The 15,513-nt window shown below is 41.5% G+C and overlaps 1 protein-coding gene and 3 non-coding genes across 4 annotated transcripts; all 4 read left to right on the top strand.

Annotated features, from left to right (window-relative positions):
* The first annotated feature begins 416 nt into the window (after positions 1-416).
* On the top strand, positions 417-2,979 carry LOC136470438 (uncharacterized). The gene is made up of 3 exons (XM_066468287.1): positions 417-814; positions 2,636-2,813; positions 2,889-2,979. Exons 1-3 carry the CDS (start codon positions 417-419, stop codon positions 2,913-2,915), a joined length of 603 nt encoding a protein of 200 aa, XP_066324384.1. The 3' UTR covers positions 2,916-2,979.
* Positions 1,013-1,159, top strand: LOC136478919 (small nucleolar RNA snoR134). Its single transcript, XR_010764572.1, has one exon. It is a non-coding gene; the product is annotated as a small nucleolar RNA snoR134 (small nucleolar RNA).
* Positions 1,225-1,310, top strand: LOC136478917 (small nucleolar RNA U36a). The gene has a single exon (XR_010764570.1). It is a non-coding gene; the product is annotated as a small nucleolar RNA U36a (small nucleolar RNA).
* LOC136478776 (small nucleolar RNA Z223) lies at positions 1,389-1,480 on the top strand. Its single transcript, XR_010764484.1, has one exon. It is a non-coding gene; the product is annotated as a small nucleolar RNA Z223 (small nucleolar RNA).
* Positions 2,980-15,513: the final 12,534 nt, after the last annotated feature.

Here is a 15,513-nt window from a genome sequence, read left to right as displayed (position 1 = left end):
GAGCAGCGACTGCGGGCCCAGCTATATTCAAGACTATTCAGTTGAATATCCAATTTTTTTGACAAAGAAAATTATAGATACAGTGTTTATGTGTATATATGTATTGGAAAGAAGTGACGAACGGCCGGCGCGGGCCTGCCGGGTCTGCAGCCGCCCACTCAAGCATGAAGCAGCGTTGTTGACTGCGTGGAGCTGGGGGCCAGGGCATCCGGGGCTGCTGCCTGCTAGCAACTGCGGCCGCACGCGGGGCTGCAACCGAGCTATCGAGCAGCGGTGACAGGGACTCCGGGAGCAGCCAAGCAACGTGCACAGCAGCAGCTCACGCTCAATTGCTGAGTTTATCCTTATCAATTTTTTTTCAGGAATGCTGTAGATCACACATGTGTTTCTCCTCCTCCTAGCACATAAATTTTTTTATGTCACTGCCTTGTGAGGTCATCTTGTCGGCGCTGCCCAACGTGTGTAGTGCCTTCGCTGTTTTGAATTGGGAATCGCGCCGGTTCATTTTCCCCTGCTCCGCTCGCCTCGTCCGCCGCCTCGCCTGCTCCGCTCGCCTCGTCCGCCGGTGTCGTCCCTGCTCCGCTCGCCTTGTCTGCCACTGTCGCTCCTGCTTCGCTCGCCTCGTGCGCCGCTGTCTTCCCTGCTCCGCTCGCCTTGTCCGCTGCTGTCATCCCTGCTCCGGTGGCCTCGTCCGCATCTGCGCCTCTCCCTCCCGCGCCGCAGTTTGTTTGTTGTCTGCGCCTCGTCCGTTGCTGTTTTCGTCAGTTCTGTGGTTACCGTCGCCCGTCGCTGTTTGTCCGCCTCATATACTGAGGTGAGTCTTCTTCTCTCCCTCCATCGTTCTCTGTTGCATCTGTCATCCCCAAATCTCTCCTTCCTTAGCCCCCAGTAGGCAATGTGATTGTTGCTTGACCACAGATCCGTGTGTTCCCCCTTTTTCAGTAATTTTTTCTTTTCGTTTTTGATGTTACCCATTTGCGATTCGAAGGGTCTAGACTATTGGATTAGATTGCTGCACGGTGGTAACCCCGGGCTTGTCGGATTTGTACCCTTTGAAGAAGGAAGCCCCAATGCCTGTGCTAGATCTAGCTTGCCATTCAGTGTTGCAGGCCCTGAAAAATCTTTTTGATCGGTCTGTGTCAAAGGAATGGATACAAATATTCATAGCATCTTTGTCATTTAGAGTATTTGTGATATTTTGATTTGCTTTGTTCGTTTGATTGGTGGCAGTGATTTGACATTAGCCGCGCTTCTGATCTAACCCGTGAAGCAGTGGAAAAAATAATTGTTGAATTTCTTAATATGAGCTGTCCAAGAAAATAGCCACCTGTCCCTTCATTTTAGTTGTTTTATATGCATCAGAATCACTATCTCTGCTCATGTAATTGATCTGTCAGTGATGATACAACCATTCAGCTTAAAACGCCAGTGCTGCTTCTGAGAATTCTTGACTGATGATAGAGCCGTATCTGAGCCTCATTTATTCACATGTCTTGCACGTTCATACTTGTTGTAGGAGCATTAGAGAAAAAAATGCTAACATACTAATTAGGTAGAATCTGATTATTATAACATATTTAATTTTCTTCTATTTTTTTTTCTTGTACCTTCAGTTCAAGTTCAGTATTATTTTAGTAGAACTTATTTTCAATTTTCTTCGGTTCAAGTCATGTGTAATATGCGGTTCAAATAATTTAGTTTTAGCCCACTAGAATCTATTTCAGTATAAGTTCAGGTTGTGTTTCGTATTTCAGTCTTTTTTCTTTTCATTATGTTTTATTCAGTATAAGTTTCTGAATGTCCTAAAACTTTTCTGAATGATGGTGTGCTAATTTCACTGTCGTATCTGCCTGTGCTAATTTCACATGTGAAAACGAATAGCCTGTTTTAGCCCGCTAGAATCTATTTCAGTAATTTCAGTTTCTAATTGAATGAGTCAGTTTTTTTCATTGTTTCTTTTGGTTTCAGTTAAATGAATAATACTTTTTTCAATGTTTTTTTAGTTTTCAGTCAAGCTTTTTTTCATTGTTTTTTAGTTTTAGTTTTCAGTCAAGTATCTTTAAATGTTTTTAGGGTGGTGCTTTATAGTCTATAATTAGAAGCTCCTGTTTGGTTATCAAGTACTACTAATGTTAGATTAAGTGGTGCACTGAAATTGAAATTTGCTCTAAACTCTCTTTTTATTTATGTTGTATACTACCGGTATGAGAATAGTTTGTGTGATGGCCTGTTGCAATGTGCTTTGCCTCATTGAGTCAGTTTGAATGAGGCCTGTGGTTCTCTGAATGGGTCTATATTCAGCTTCTTGACTCTTGGCTGTAGTGTGGTCTGATTAGGTGTGCTTAGTTGATGTCTGAAATCATACATATGTACATGTCCAGATACATATCTGGACTGATATTTTGAAATCTGAACCTCACATGTTGTCTACTAAGCTGCTTTAGTTTGGGTTACTTAAGTGTTTTAGCTTATAAGAAAGAATTGCCTACATGCTGGTTTCTGGTTTATAAAATACGATCCAATAATCAGTTATAGTTTTTTTTGTTGAACCTGAACCTTACATGTTATATAGTATTGTATAATATTGGATCATGCATTTTTTTGGGTTATTGACATTTTGTTTGTTTTTTTCCAGTGTTGATTGTGATATATTTGCTGTGAAGTTTATGGAGTTGTGGGACAAAAACATTGACCTCAGGCATATGTTTGACCAATCTGATATCCCAAACATAAGGGTGAAGCTTGCAGTTGATTTATTCTTCAGCAAAGGAAATTCTATTGACAAATCTCTTGTAATGAACTTCTATAAGCAGGTACTTTTTGCTATTCATACTACATATCTGCTATGTGAGTACATGTTTTTATTGTTGCTTCAATTTTTTTTGCAGGGCATTGATCCTCGTGTCTGTAATTAGTTTCTTGGTATTTTGTTTTGGAGGTTTTTTGAATCACAAATCTTTATGTAATTAGTTAGATACACGGCTGGAGATTTAATGTGGAGGAGTTAAATCCGTGTAAGGAGTGCATTTCACATGTACTGCAGAGATTATATCAAACAAATATGAAAAGTTACAGTACTCATAGCAGCATTACACAAAATGTTTGTGATATCAATTCTCAGCTTTTTCATAACTTAATATTACATGTCTTGTCATAATATTATGATTTTTTTGATATTTCTTCGAATGGTCTTCAATCTTGTTGTCAACCCGATGTTTTTTATTCTTCTATCTATTGCCTTTCTGTTGAGTTGTTTCCACTGTTGTGTTGATCTTCTCTTGTTATAGTAAATCTTAATAATAAGTATTGCAGTCCTTCAACAGATACATTTTTTTGGTAGTATGAACTGCCACTGACACCCTTTCCCAGACCCCGCACAGAGCGGGAGCCTCTACACTGGGTACACCCTTTTTATGAACTTTTTAATTACCTTGTTTTGTTGTATCCCTTTGTCTTCTTCTTTTGCACTTGATATTTCTTCTTTGTTGTTGTGGCTGATTTCTTCTTTTTTTGCCTTCTCTTTTGCTGCTTCTACTATTGTTGGGTACCTCTTCCTCTTTTTTTGTCTTCCTTAGCTCTTCACCCTTTCTAGATTTTGTATACTATTTGTGTTGTTGTTTTCTTGTCCATGTATTACTCCATTAGTGATGCTTGTTGAAGTATTCACTTCATTTTGGAGCTGAAACTGGACATCTTCTTCCTCGAGTGATTGTATTTCGTCTTCCATAATTTTTGTAGCTTCAAGCAAATATCCAAACTTCGACTCTATTTTACAACTTTTTGTTGCCAATGTCAAAAGTCTTTGAGATAACTGGCTAAGCACTTGTATATTGATTTGTTCACCTCCTGGATCAGCCACCATATCCATTTGATCCTCTAGGACTTTTGAAATCTCAAACATATACTCATACCGTCTCTTTTTCTTTGACCCTTTTGATGCAATTGTGACAAGCCATCTGGACAGGTTGTTGAACCTCAGGGTGCTGCTATCTGCTTGAGTTAGCACAGGTACTTCTTTACTCATCTTCTTTTCATTCTTTCTCCACCTTTCTCTTGTAAGTTAACAAGAACAAGGTACTTCCTCACTCGATGTGGTTGTAGTGGCTGATTTTCATCCACAAATACTTGAAACAACTCATCCTTTTCAATTACTTCAGTTTGTAGTGCTGTTGTATCCTGTAGCTCTCGCTGGAATTTAACAAAAATGGCTTTATTGTATAATTCTTGTCCTTGTCGTTCAATGTTGTACTTGGACCACAACACCTTCCTCTTTCTGTTACTTGGACCACAACACCGATCTTTTCTTACTTGTAGTCCGATAATTGGTTGCAACCACCAGGGAGAACCGAGCCATGTAAGAGTACTCGTTGCAGAATCTCTGTGCTTCATCTGCGCTTTTGAATTGCATTCCTATGCTTGGTATGTACTTGTCATCAATATCTGCTCCATCATTTAGCCTTTCTTCTTCTGTTTCATTTTCCAAGAATATTTCTATGTCTTCTTCATTTATATTGTTGTTGTCAATGTTTTCTAGCTGCCGCAGTCCATCATTAACATTCTGATTTGTACCGGTTTCCTGGTTTGAGATGTGTCATCGATCCTCTGATCCAATAGCTTCCTGCATAATCAATTTTGTATAATAAACAATTGTGTTAGTGTTTAGGTTATTGTTGGAAAAATAAATATGAACTAAACTAGCATCATTGTAGCACACACTTACTGTTTGAAGATTCATTTCATTAAATATGTCTTGACTCCATGGATTACAGTACTCTTCACAAGAAAAATCGTCTTCATCGATCATGTTTGTTTCATCATAATTTTGTGTTCTTCTTTCAATTGATGTAGCCCAACATTCCTACAAAATAATTTGTTATTTAGCTCCTCCTTGTAATGAAACTTTCTATTCTTACCAATACTTTTGTTGACACAAATTGAATTTGCTGTAAATTGGATTAATATGTTTCTTTGAATTAATGCATACTGATACTTGATAATGAAAGAACACACGTCCTATATTATATATGCCCCCTTCATTGTGTATTGAAGTATTGTTTCTTGCAATATCCTGCATGATAAATTATAATTATGTCAATTTCCCTATGATGTTTTATGTCTTTTTCATGTAAAAGGTGATGATGACTAAAATTACCTGTATGACAAATGATGTAGTTTCAGTATCTTCAATTCTACTTGTTTGATTTGTGCAAACACACACCTCTTATTTGAGTGTATTTTTCTGTGAACTTAAGTTTAACTTGTCTAAACTGTGAACTGGTATGAACTTAATTGTGAATATGAGGTTGCTTCAGTAGTCCAGCATAAGTTTTTTGAGCTAGGCAATTTTTTGACCTGCATGTAGCCATGGAGAATGATGAATTTCTACTGCAAACTACATTAGAATTCTACCGAACCATGATTTTATTCTTTTCCTTTATGTAGAAGCACCATTTTGTTGATTGCGTATTTATTAGTAGTAAATTGCACACTTTAACTACTGCAATTATGGTGTGTAACATGTGCAATATCTAGTCTTTATAAATAACTTTGTCACTATTTTAGTTAACTTAGAGCATACAATTGTTCTTGCTTTAGGGCATCGATATTCTTCTGTATAGGCTATTTGGGACATGAAATGGGTCTTCTGTTTCAGTGTAAGCATCAGACACTACATTTTTATAGAGTGCATATAATTTCTATTTTAATACAACTCTTCTCTTTAAGGAATAGATCTTTCGGCTTGATACGACAATTATTTCCTTAACTGCAGTGAAAATGCTGAAGGGTAGTGCATATATCAGCTGGTTTCATGATATTCTTCTCTATTCTGGGTAAGTTTACTTGTCATGGGACTAGTATTTGATTTTTTACCAGATCTTTGAGATAATAGATTTTAAGCCTAACATGTATGATGGAACTTCAAAATTGGCCTTGTCTTTTCATAGATTTGTGCCGGCTCACACCTTATTTTTGTCCTTGTATTTTCATAGAAAAAATTGTTCGTTGTGATTTTGTGCTAACATATATTGAAGTTTGTTAATTGTGATTTGTGCTAGCACACACGTCTTATTTGTCCTTATCCTTTTATAGAAAAAAATTATCACTTGTGATTTGTGCTAACACATCTTAAACTTTGTTAATTATGATTTGTGCCAACACACACTTCTTATTTGCCCTTGTCCTTTCATAGAAAAAATTATCTCTTGTGATTTGTGCTAACACATCTTGAACTTTGTTAATTGTGATTTGTGCCAACACATACCATTTGTCCTTGTCCTTTCATAGAAAAAAATTCTCTCTTATGATTTATGCTAACACATCTTGAAATCTGTTAATATGTTACATAACTGAACCCTTGATCTGTCAGACCTTTTGTTATAGAGAAGAGGCAGTCTGCAGCTAACCGGATCAGAGAGAAGTACCTTGATAGAATTTCAGTAAACTTCTACCCTCCTATATGCATTGTTTTTTGTTTGTGTTGATTTACTCAAAATCCTAAAATCTTCTCTGTCAGTGCGTTCGATCTGCAGCTTGGCCACGCTCTGCTGCTGCTGCTGTATGCTCCTGGGCATGTGAATAGACTGCTATAGATGCTCTGAACATATAGTATCTCCTCAGGCCTATCCACTAATGGATTAGTGGCTTTTATTGTTCTTGTCCATAATAGTTGTAGTGCTCTGTACCTATTAATCAGTTCTATTCACGAAAAATTAAATAAAACATTCAGTTACTTAATAATTGCAACTAGCAATGCTGTAAATTGCAATTATTGAGCACTGCAATTTTAGTGTTGAGGATATGCAATATGTCCCTTTTTACTTTCAGGGGTTGACTATTAGTAAGGAAATCATTCTTTCACGAGAATCCTTCCAACGTTTTTGATCTGGGTTTTGTGTAGTGGGTTGTACATGGTATAGTTGAACTAAGCGGTTTGGGATTCATAGTTTGTCTGTTTTCCACATTTTCTACAATTGTGTAATGTCATACTGGGCCAAAACTTTTTCTTTGTTTATTGTGATTTGTGCTAGCCCAAACCATAGTTAAATTAATAATAATACTAGTACTTTTCTAATAGCCAGAGGCAAATCATTTCTCCCTTTCAATACTGAAGCTGCACTTGCACGGCAATGCTCAGTATTTAGCTCTTCAAAGTTGATAGCTGAGGCAGAAGTTTCCTTCAGTATTGCTATTGCTGTGTCGTTTAAGTTCTGTAGCCGTATGCAAAGCTAACCTGCGCTTTACATATAGTTTACTACCATGTTTCATTTATACATTTCTTAATTGCACATTTATAAGTAGTAAATTGCACACTTAAATTACTGCAATTATGGTGTTTAACATGTGCAATATCCGGTCTTTATATGTAACTTTCTCACTATTTTGTTTTCCTTTTTACATTTCATTAAGCAGGAAAAACATATGTTCAGAAAACCACTACATATAAAGGAGATTACAGCTTCATTCTCTCCTAATTGAACTCTTTCCTCTCCCTAATTCAAGCCTTCCTGATTTGATCCCTTGATCCTTTCCCGCCTAATCAGCCCCTACGACAGCGCCTATAGTTATTACCAACCATAATATCTCTCCCCTCCTTTGGAAAGAGCTCGTCCTCGATCAAGGGTTTAATTTGTGCCTATGATATTTTCTATAATATCATATTGCTTCCAGATTATAATTCTGTTAATTGTGATTTGTGCCGGCACACCACTTTTTGTCCTTGTCCTTTCATAGTTTTTTGTGATTTGTGGCAACACATCTTAGATATTTGTCTCTGTCCTTCCATAGAAAAAAATATCTCTTGTGATTTGTGCTAACTCATATTTTTCTTTTGTTTATTGTGGTTTGTGCTTGCCTAGGGCAAGTTTTTGTCTCTGTCGTGTGGATGCTTGGGTGACGCGGTTTGTTGATGCCCACTTGATTGTACTGGGAGAATGGTTGGGTTATGTGTTCCTCCTATGATGATTGAGTGCCAAGTGAAAATGAGGGTCTCAGGCTGTCTAGAATTCATATTGCTAGTCTATAAGTCTGGATACCTTGAGATTGGTCTGGTTGATTTTCTTTATCGTGCTAAGGAAATAGTGAATTCTGATAAGGCCTGATGGTTATACAATTGCAGATTGCAGTTGATAAGTTAATTCATGTGTGACATATATGTTAGCCCCCCCCCTCTCTTTCCTGGTTTCTTTGCATTGTATTCTGTTCTAGAAAGATTATCAGAAAAAGGAAAATTTCTGCATTTTACTGTTGAACCCTTTCAAAATCCAAGTGACCACATGGGGGGTTTATGCAGAACTCTCCTTTGGGTTTGTTCCATTTTGTGCCTTTTTGTCATATCTACTAAGTGCTGACTAATAGGCGCATTCTACCATAGTCTCATAGCCATAGGCATAGTGTGGTTGTCGATACGGGACCCATGGGGTTTCCCACGGAGAAGAGAGAAGAAGACCTAGTCCAACTAGGATTCTCTACATGTAATCCTACTAGAACTAGTTGGATTAAATCCTACTAGGATCTCTACTTTGTAACCGACTAGGACTCCCGTCTCTCCTAGACTATATAAAGGAGGGCAGGGGTCCCTAGATCAGGAGCGACACACATAACCAACATACCTCGCAACATAACAAATAGCGCAGGGCGCAATATACTATCCACACCACACTGGACGTAGGGCGCCGTGACTTTCCGGTGCGCCGAACCAGTATAAATCGTTGTCTCCCTACGTTTACCATCGAGTTCCTGCAAACGCCGATACCCCTCCGAACAAATCACCGTCCCGGGTACCCCGTGACTGGTTGTCGGTGGTAAGAGTACTCGGATACGATTTAAGCAAGAAGAACACGCGATCTACATAACAACTCGGATACGGAAGCCAAGCCAAAAAGAGGAAGGCACACAAGAAAACTCAAAGCTGTAGGCTAGACAAAAGTACACCGAGTCTGCACGAACGCAAAAAGTTAAGAACTCGGATACGAAGACTAGGGGTTCTCGGCGCTTTGCGTTCGAGAGCTCGGTGGACCTCAGATCAAAATTCGCCGCGGTTCTCGTCGGCCCTTGTCAACAAGACGCTGCAATTCCCGTCAACCACGATCAACAACTCGCTACGAATCTCTGCGCACGACCAAGGTGTCCTAATTCAACAAGCAAGCAAGTGAAGCCGCACGTTCAAATTTGTAGAAGACTCAAGGCACCACTCAGGAGTCAGTCAACTACTCGGCCACGACGAAGAGTCCGACATCACCACATGTTGGATCAGCTAGCATCAACTTCGGCAAGGAGTACGTCCCAGCGTTATCAACTCGGATACGGAGCTGGATTGGAGGACAACTGGAATTTATCCGAGAACATCCGAGTTCAACTCCAAGAACGCGACATCCAAAATCAACTCTGTATATCCGGAGACATCTGACTACATCAAGACATCCCATAACGCCACAACAACAAACAAATACAAGGAAGGCGTATGTGTATATATACGTACAAGCAAGACCAGAAGCCATCCAAATTGATTACTGGGCACATACAAGACTACAAGATGGATATGTGAACTAGTACACATACACAGACAAAGATCAACTTTCATCCAGCACCCGCGACAACTCGTTGCGGCTCTCGTCGGCCTCATCGACAACCTGCCATATTCACGTTCAGCATCGGCATCAATTCGTGCCAGCACGAGACCTCTTCGTCAACATCTACTCCGACTTCGTCAACTCAGCGAGATCCTAGCAGAAGCGCGACTGTATCACGTTCCTACTACACGCCAACCAGCATCAAACATGCCTGATACAAGTACAAGTCGGACTGCAACTCAGACTCCATCACAACTCAGCTATATGCGGATTCAAGTCCAACTCCGACACAAGAAGAGTCCTACTCCCACACGAAGCCAACAACGTGCGGGCCCATTATGAAGCAACACATCCAAGAGATATACAAGCTATGAGATTGGACAGAAAAGGATAACGACATGCAAGTCAGTCAGGATATACGGAATTAATGGATCAACCCGTGCATACACGCGCACACCCCCGTCTCCAAGTCAACTTCGTATACGAATACATCACGGACATGCAAGAAGCTAACAAAGGAAGCAAGCAAGCAAAGCCAAAGGTGTTTGTGCATTGATTTATACATACGACATGCTCATACGAGAGAAGGTCAAGAAATACAAGCTATACGGTCAATAAAGAAGACCACCTACAGCAAGCCGACAAGTCACGAGCAAGCAACCAAATTCTAGGAACTCGGCAACACGTTCCGAGTTGTTTCGAGTACTCGACATAACAGTCACTCGTCTGGTTAAACTCATCAGCAAACAACTCGGACGAGCTGTCCGACGACTTCATCATGCTGTTCGACTACATCAAGCAAGTTGTCGACCCATGAGCATCCCGGCCGAGAGCAAAATAGCTGAAAAGACGCTTGAGCCCACCGATGAGGGTAGCTAAAAGCTAACACCTAAAACTAGTCGACCGAAATTAAGCTTAAAAAGACCCTCCAGCTCTTCGTTCCGAAAAGCAAGAGGCTCAGGGGCTACATCCAGATAGGAATACTTTTTCCCCAGAAAAGCACAAGTGCCACTCAAGAAAGCACTCGGATGCCGAAGTTTATCAATGCAACATTCTATGCCGAGTCGTTTTACATAGCGCAGACGAAAGGTTGTCAACACAAAGATCTATATCTAACAAGTCATAGTGCGGACAAAGCACTCGACGGATCACAAAAGAGGAAGAAAAGAAAAGTACTCGACAAATCGAGAGATTTCGTCAGGATAACGCACAGAGTTGTTTACAGGGCAGAGTACAACCACGACATGCACATATGACGTCCGGGAAGCAATAGCGAGCAAAAGATTAAGATATATGCATATATACACTGAATACACATGCACATACGGATCTGCATGCATGCAAATGAGGAAGCCATCAATTTACTAGACACATAAATCAGGATGGGATACGAACGATCCAACAAGGTGCAAGCACACGTCAAGTCATATACAAGCTGTCATCACATCTACAACTCTGAAATATCAAAGCCAAATCAGAACCAAGCCACGAGTAGCAAGCCGTCCGAGACCAAAGATAGCAACCTGTCCGTTCGAGTGTCCGACTACTTCGAACACACAAGATGTCCAACCGTACATCAAGCCAGATAACAAGCAAGCCAAGACTGACTACTCGGCCGAGGAGTCTGAGTACTCGGATACGATTTAAGCAAGAAGAACACGCGATCTACATAACAACTCGGATACGAAAGCCAAGCCAAAAAGAGGAAGGCACACAAGAAAACCCAAAGTTGTAGGCTAGACAAAAGTATACCGAGTCTGCACGAACGCAAAAAGTTAAGAAGAACTCGGATACGAAGACCTCAGCATGAATGGTACAAAATCAAGATCAACTCGGATACGGAGGACTGACCATGAAGCAAGACGAACGACCAAAGAAGCAGGCAAGGCCAAGGCGTTTGTGCACTATTTATGTATGTGCATGCACGTACATATCAAGGCTCGTACATGATGCGTACATTCCCGTATCGACAGCTGGCGCGCCAGGTAGGGGACCTCGGCGCTTTGTGTTCGAGAGCTCGGTGGACCTCAAAATCAAGATTCGTTGCAGCACTCGTCGGCCCTAGTCGACAACTCGCCGTTCTCACGGTCATCATCAGCGTTGTTCGTGGTAATTCGGATTATCACAACAATGATAATCTCCTAGGGAACGCGATGTCTCGTCACATCTCTCGACTAGCAACAGGACGCCAGAAGTCATGCGGGATGACGACGACCCTATCCTGCTCGAGTTCCAGGCCTCAGCGGTAGTACCGAACAGTATCTATGCAACCGTCGCCTCCGCGGGTCCAGAGTCTCTGCACAGCACGCCGCAGTCCATCCGAGTCCAATGCATCTCTTAGAAAGCCAGATTTGGATCGGCCAGCATCAACTACGGCAAGAAGTCCTGGCGCTATCCACTTGGATACGAACTCTACTCGGATACGACATGCAAGATAATTCCAAAAATCAACGTATTCATGAAGCTCGAGTGCATGCATATGGGCATCAGGCATACACGTACCATTAAGGCATGTCAGATGACGCAAACAAGCTAGCAATCGAAGCTATTTGCATGCACATATGCACCGGATCGTACAAGCAACTGTCTCACACCGCCGAGTTCAACTATTGGATGGTGCCTGACTCTAATAACCGACTAGTTGGCTGCGGTGACCGACTACTCCGCTACTCCGACTACTCTGCTGCGCCGACTACCCCTGTTCCACTATGGCTCCGCGTACCCGTTCGATTGCATCAAGCCGTCCAAGCTGTCCGTCTGCTGTTCAGGCTGTCCGGCTACTTTAAGATTGTCCGACTACATCGGCGACTACATCAACTCCGTCCGAGTGCACGAGGTTTCGGGTACTCGACGATGGCTTCTGGGTACTTGACGACGGCTTTCTGGGTACTTGGCGATACGTTTCGGATGCTCGACGAGCCAATCAGCCGGCTGATTTACTTCACCAACATCGGCTACTACGACGCGCCGATCACAACTCGGCCATGAACCAAGCTAAGTGACGCTTTTAATTTTTAAAATACATTTCGGATATTATTCGTATGCCTCTATGGCCATATCACCTTCCCTTAACGGCTGTTAATTTATTCGGATAGTAAGCCTTAATTCGTGAAGCTTGTTTTCTCGATTGGATGGTCACGTCAATGAACCTCTGAATCATACAGATGGTCATGTCAAAGAACCTCTGAACCATACGGGTGGTCACGTCAATGAACCTCTGAACCATACGCGAGATTCAAGTGCTTAAACGTAACAGGCTACTACCCAGAAAATTAACCGACCTAGCAAGGGAAGACACAAAAAATCATCATGCGAGCGAACATAGTGCTCTAGGTCTTCTCTTAACGGTCGCCGAATTCCTCAGGTAGAACACGCCTTAATCCGTGAAGCTTGTCTACTCACATGGACGGTCACGAACCGAGTGCCAGGCTCACATGGTCACGTCATGAACCTCTGAACCATACGCCAGAGATTCAAGTGCTTAAACGTAACATGACACTACCTGAGCAATTTGCATGGCCTAGCAAGAGCAAGACGCAAAAAGTTTATATGCATTTCATAATGCAGGGGCCCGCCCCTGATTGATTATTCAAATATGGGACATGCTCCCCACTTCATATCCGGAATGTCATTTACAACATATTTTTATGTTTAACATGCAGGGGAGCTACATCGGTACCATGAGATCAGGAAAACACGCTCCTAAGACCTAGTCCAGAAACAACCCGGATTGATCAGAAAACAACCCGGATGAGGTACATATAAATTCAGAAAGAACCTGGACAAAGCGCAAACAACCCCAAAGAGGTGCTACAAGTACCAAGACAAATTCAGAAAGAACCCGGATTGATTAGAAAACAACCCGGATGAGGTACATACAAGTTCAGAAAGAACCTAGACGAAGCGCAAACAACCCCGAAGAGATGCTACAAGTACCAAGACAAATTCAGAAAGAGCCCGGATTGATCAGAAAACAACCTGGATGAGGTACATACAAGTTCAGAAAGAACCTGGACGAAGCGCAAACAACCCCAAAGAGGTGCTGCTAGTACCAAGACAAATTCAGAAAGAACCCGGATTGATCAGAAAACAACCCGGATGAGGTACATACAAGTTTAGAAAGGACCTGGATGAAGTGCAAACAACCTGGAAGAGGTGCTGCAAGAACCAAGACAAGATTAGAAAGAACCCGGATGAATAAAAAACAACCTGGAAGAACATTTCAGAAAGAACCCGGATTGATCAGAAAACAACCCGGATGATGTACATACAAGTTCAGAAAGAACCTGGACGAAGTGCAAACAACCTGGAAGAGGTGCGGCAAGAACCAAGACAGGATCAGAAAAAACCCGGATGAATCAAAAACAACCTGGAAGAATATTTCAGAAAGAACCCGGATTGATAAAAAAACAACCCGGATGAGGTACATACAAATTCAGAAAGAACCTGGACGAAGTGCAAACAACCTGGAAGAGGGACATCAAGAACCAGAGAAGTCTAGAAACGACCTCGTTGAATAAAAAACAACTCGGAAGAGCATCACGGTTTAGTCAAAAAACTTAGCTCGGGGGCTCGGTATTCGCTTCAACTACGCTCGGGGGCTCGAATTCAAGGATGAAAGACCAAGAATACAAGTACTCAAGACTACAACAAAAACAACACATCAAGACCCTTCATCCGATTTCTATTCTAAAGAAAGTACTTGGAGAAGGCTCGGGGGCTGCGGGATACATAACCCCAAAATTTTTTTGAAGACAAGAATCTGGACCCTTCAACTTTTGCAAGCAAAAGCATTGCACTCACCGAAAAAGAACTCGGAGCAACCAAGAAGACTAAAGGGACCCTCTGGCTTCTTGTCCCAACAAGCAAGAGGCTCGGAGGCTACACTCACTGAGTGCACTTTTATCCAAAAGTGCACATCAGCCGAAGAAAAGACAAAGAAGACCATCTCAAGGTTTTACTTCAAGAAGAACCTCGAACGGATTTACAACTCAACGAAGACCAAGAAGAACAAGAAGGCTTCCGAAGCTCATCCATGAGATGCTCGGGGGCTTGTCGATACGGGACCCATGGGGTTTTCCACGGAGAAGAGAGAAGAAGACCTAGTCCAACTAGGATTCCCTACATGTAATCCTACTAGAACTAGTTGGATTAAATCCTACTAGGATCTCTACTTTGTAACCGACTAGGACTCCCGCCTCTCCTAGACTATATAAAGGAGGGCAGGGGTCCCTAGATCAGGAGCGACACACATAACCAACATACCTCGCAACATAACAAATAGCGCAGGGCGCAATATACTATCCACACCACACTGGACGTAGGGCACCGTGACTTTTCGGCGCGCCGAACCAGTATAAATCGTTGTCTCCCTGCGTTTACCATCGAGTTCCTACAAACGTCGATACCCCTCTGAATAAATCACCGCCCCGAGTACTCCCGTGACGGGTTGCCGGTGGTAAAACATCGACAGTGGTTAACATAATAACAAATTGACAATGGCAGTGGCATTTGTCTAAGTGCATATATGAGGTGAAAAGTTCATAGCTGCTGGATTGTTCCCTTTTACGCTCTCATATCCTTTTTTAAACTATCAGAAATATCTTCATGAATCATTACGTGTGGCATAATTTCTGTTCTTTAGGTACACAGAGTGAATGTTAAAATTATGACAAGCAAATGCTCTTATTTTATTATGGCAAATTAATAGCTTCTAAGCACATTTCATGTTACAATTATACTGTGTCGAAAGGGTGTTGCTTGCAGAACTGAATTGCAGTTCTAGAAACTACTAATTGATGCATTTTCTTCTGCAATTTGTGCTTGCTTGAACAATAGGTTGCAATTTCTGCAATTTGGTTCTGTATGCATGGATCAATCTGATTGATATTTACCTTTTTTGTCCCTATTATGCACAAATAGAAAGTAGGAACCAATAACCTGC

The sequence above is a fragment of the Miscanthus floridulus genome, chromosome 8 (assembly GCF_019320115.1).
Source record: "Miscanthus floridulus cultivar M001 chromosome 8, ASM1932011v1, whole genome shotgun sequence".
Lineage (NCBI taxonomy): Eukaryota > Viridiplantae > Streptophyta > Magnoliopsida > Poales > Poaceae > Miscanthus > Miscanthus floridulus.
The sequence above is the reverse complement of the archived record's forward strand: the minus strand, read 5'-3'. Positions and strand labels throughout refer to the sequence as shown.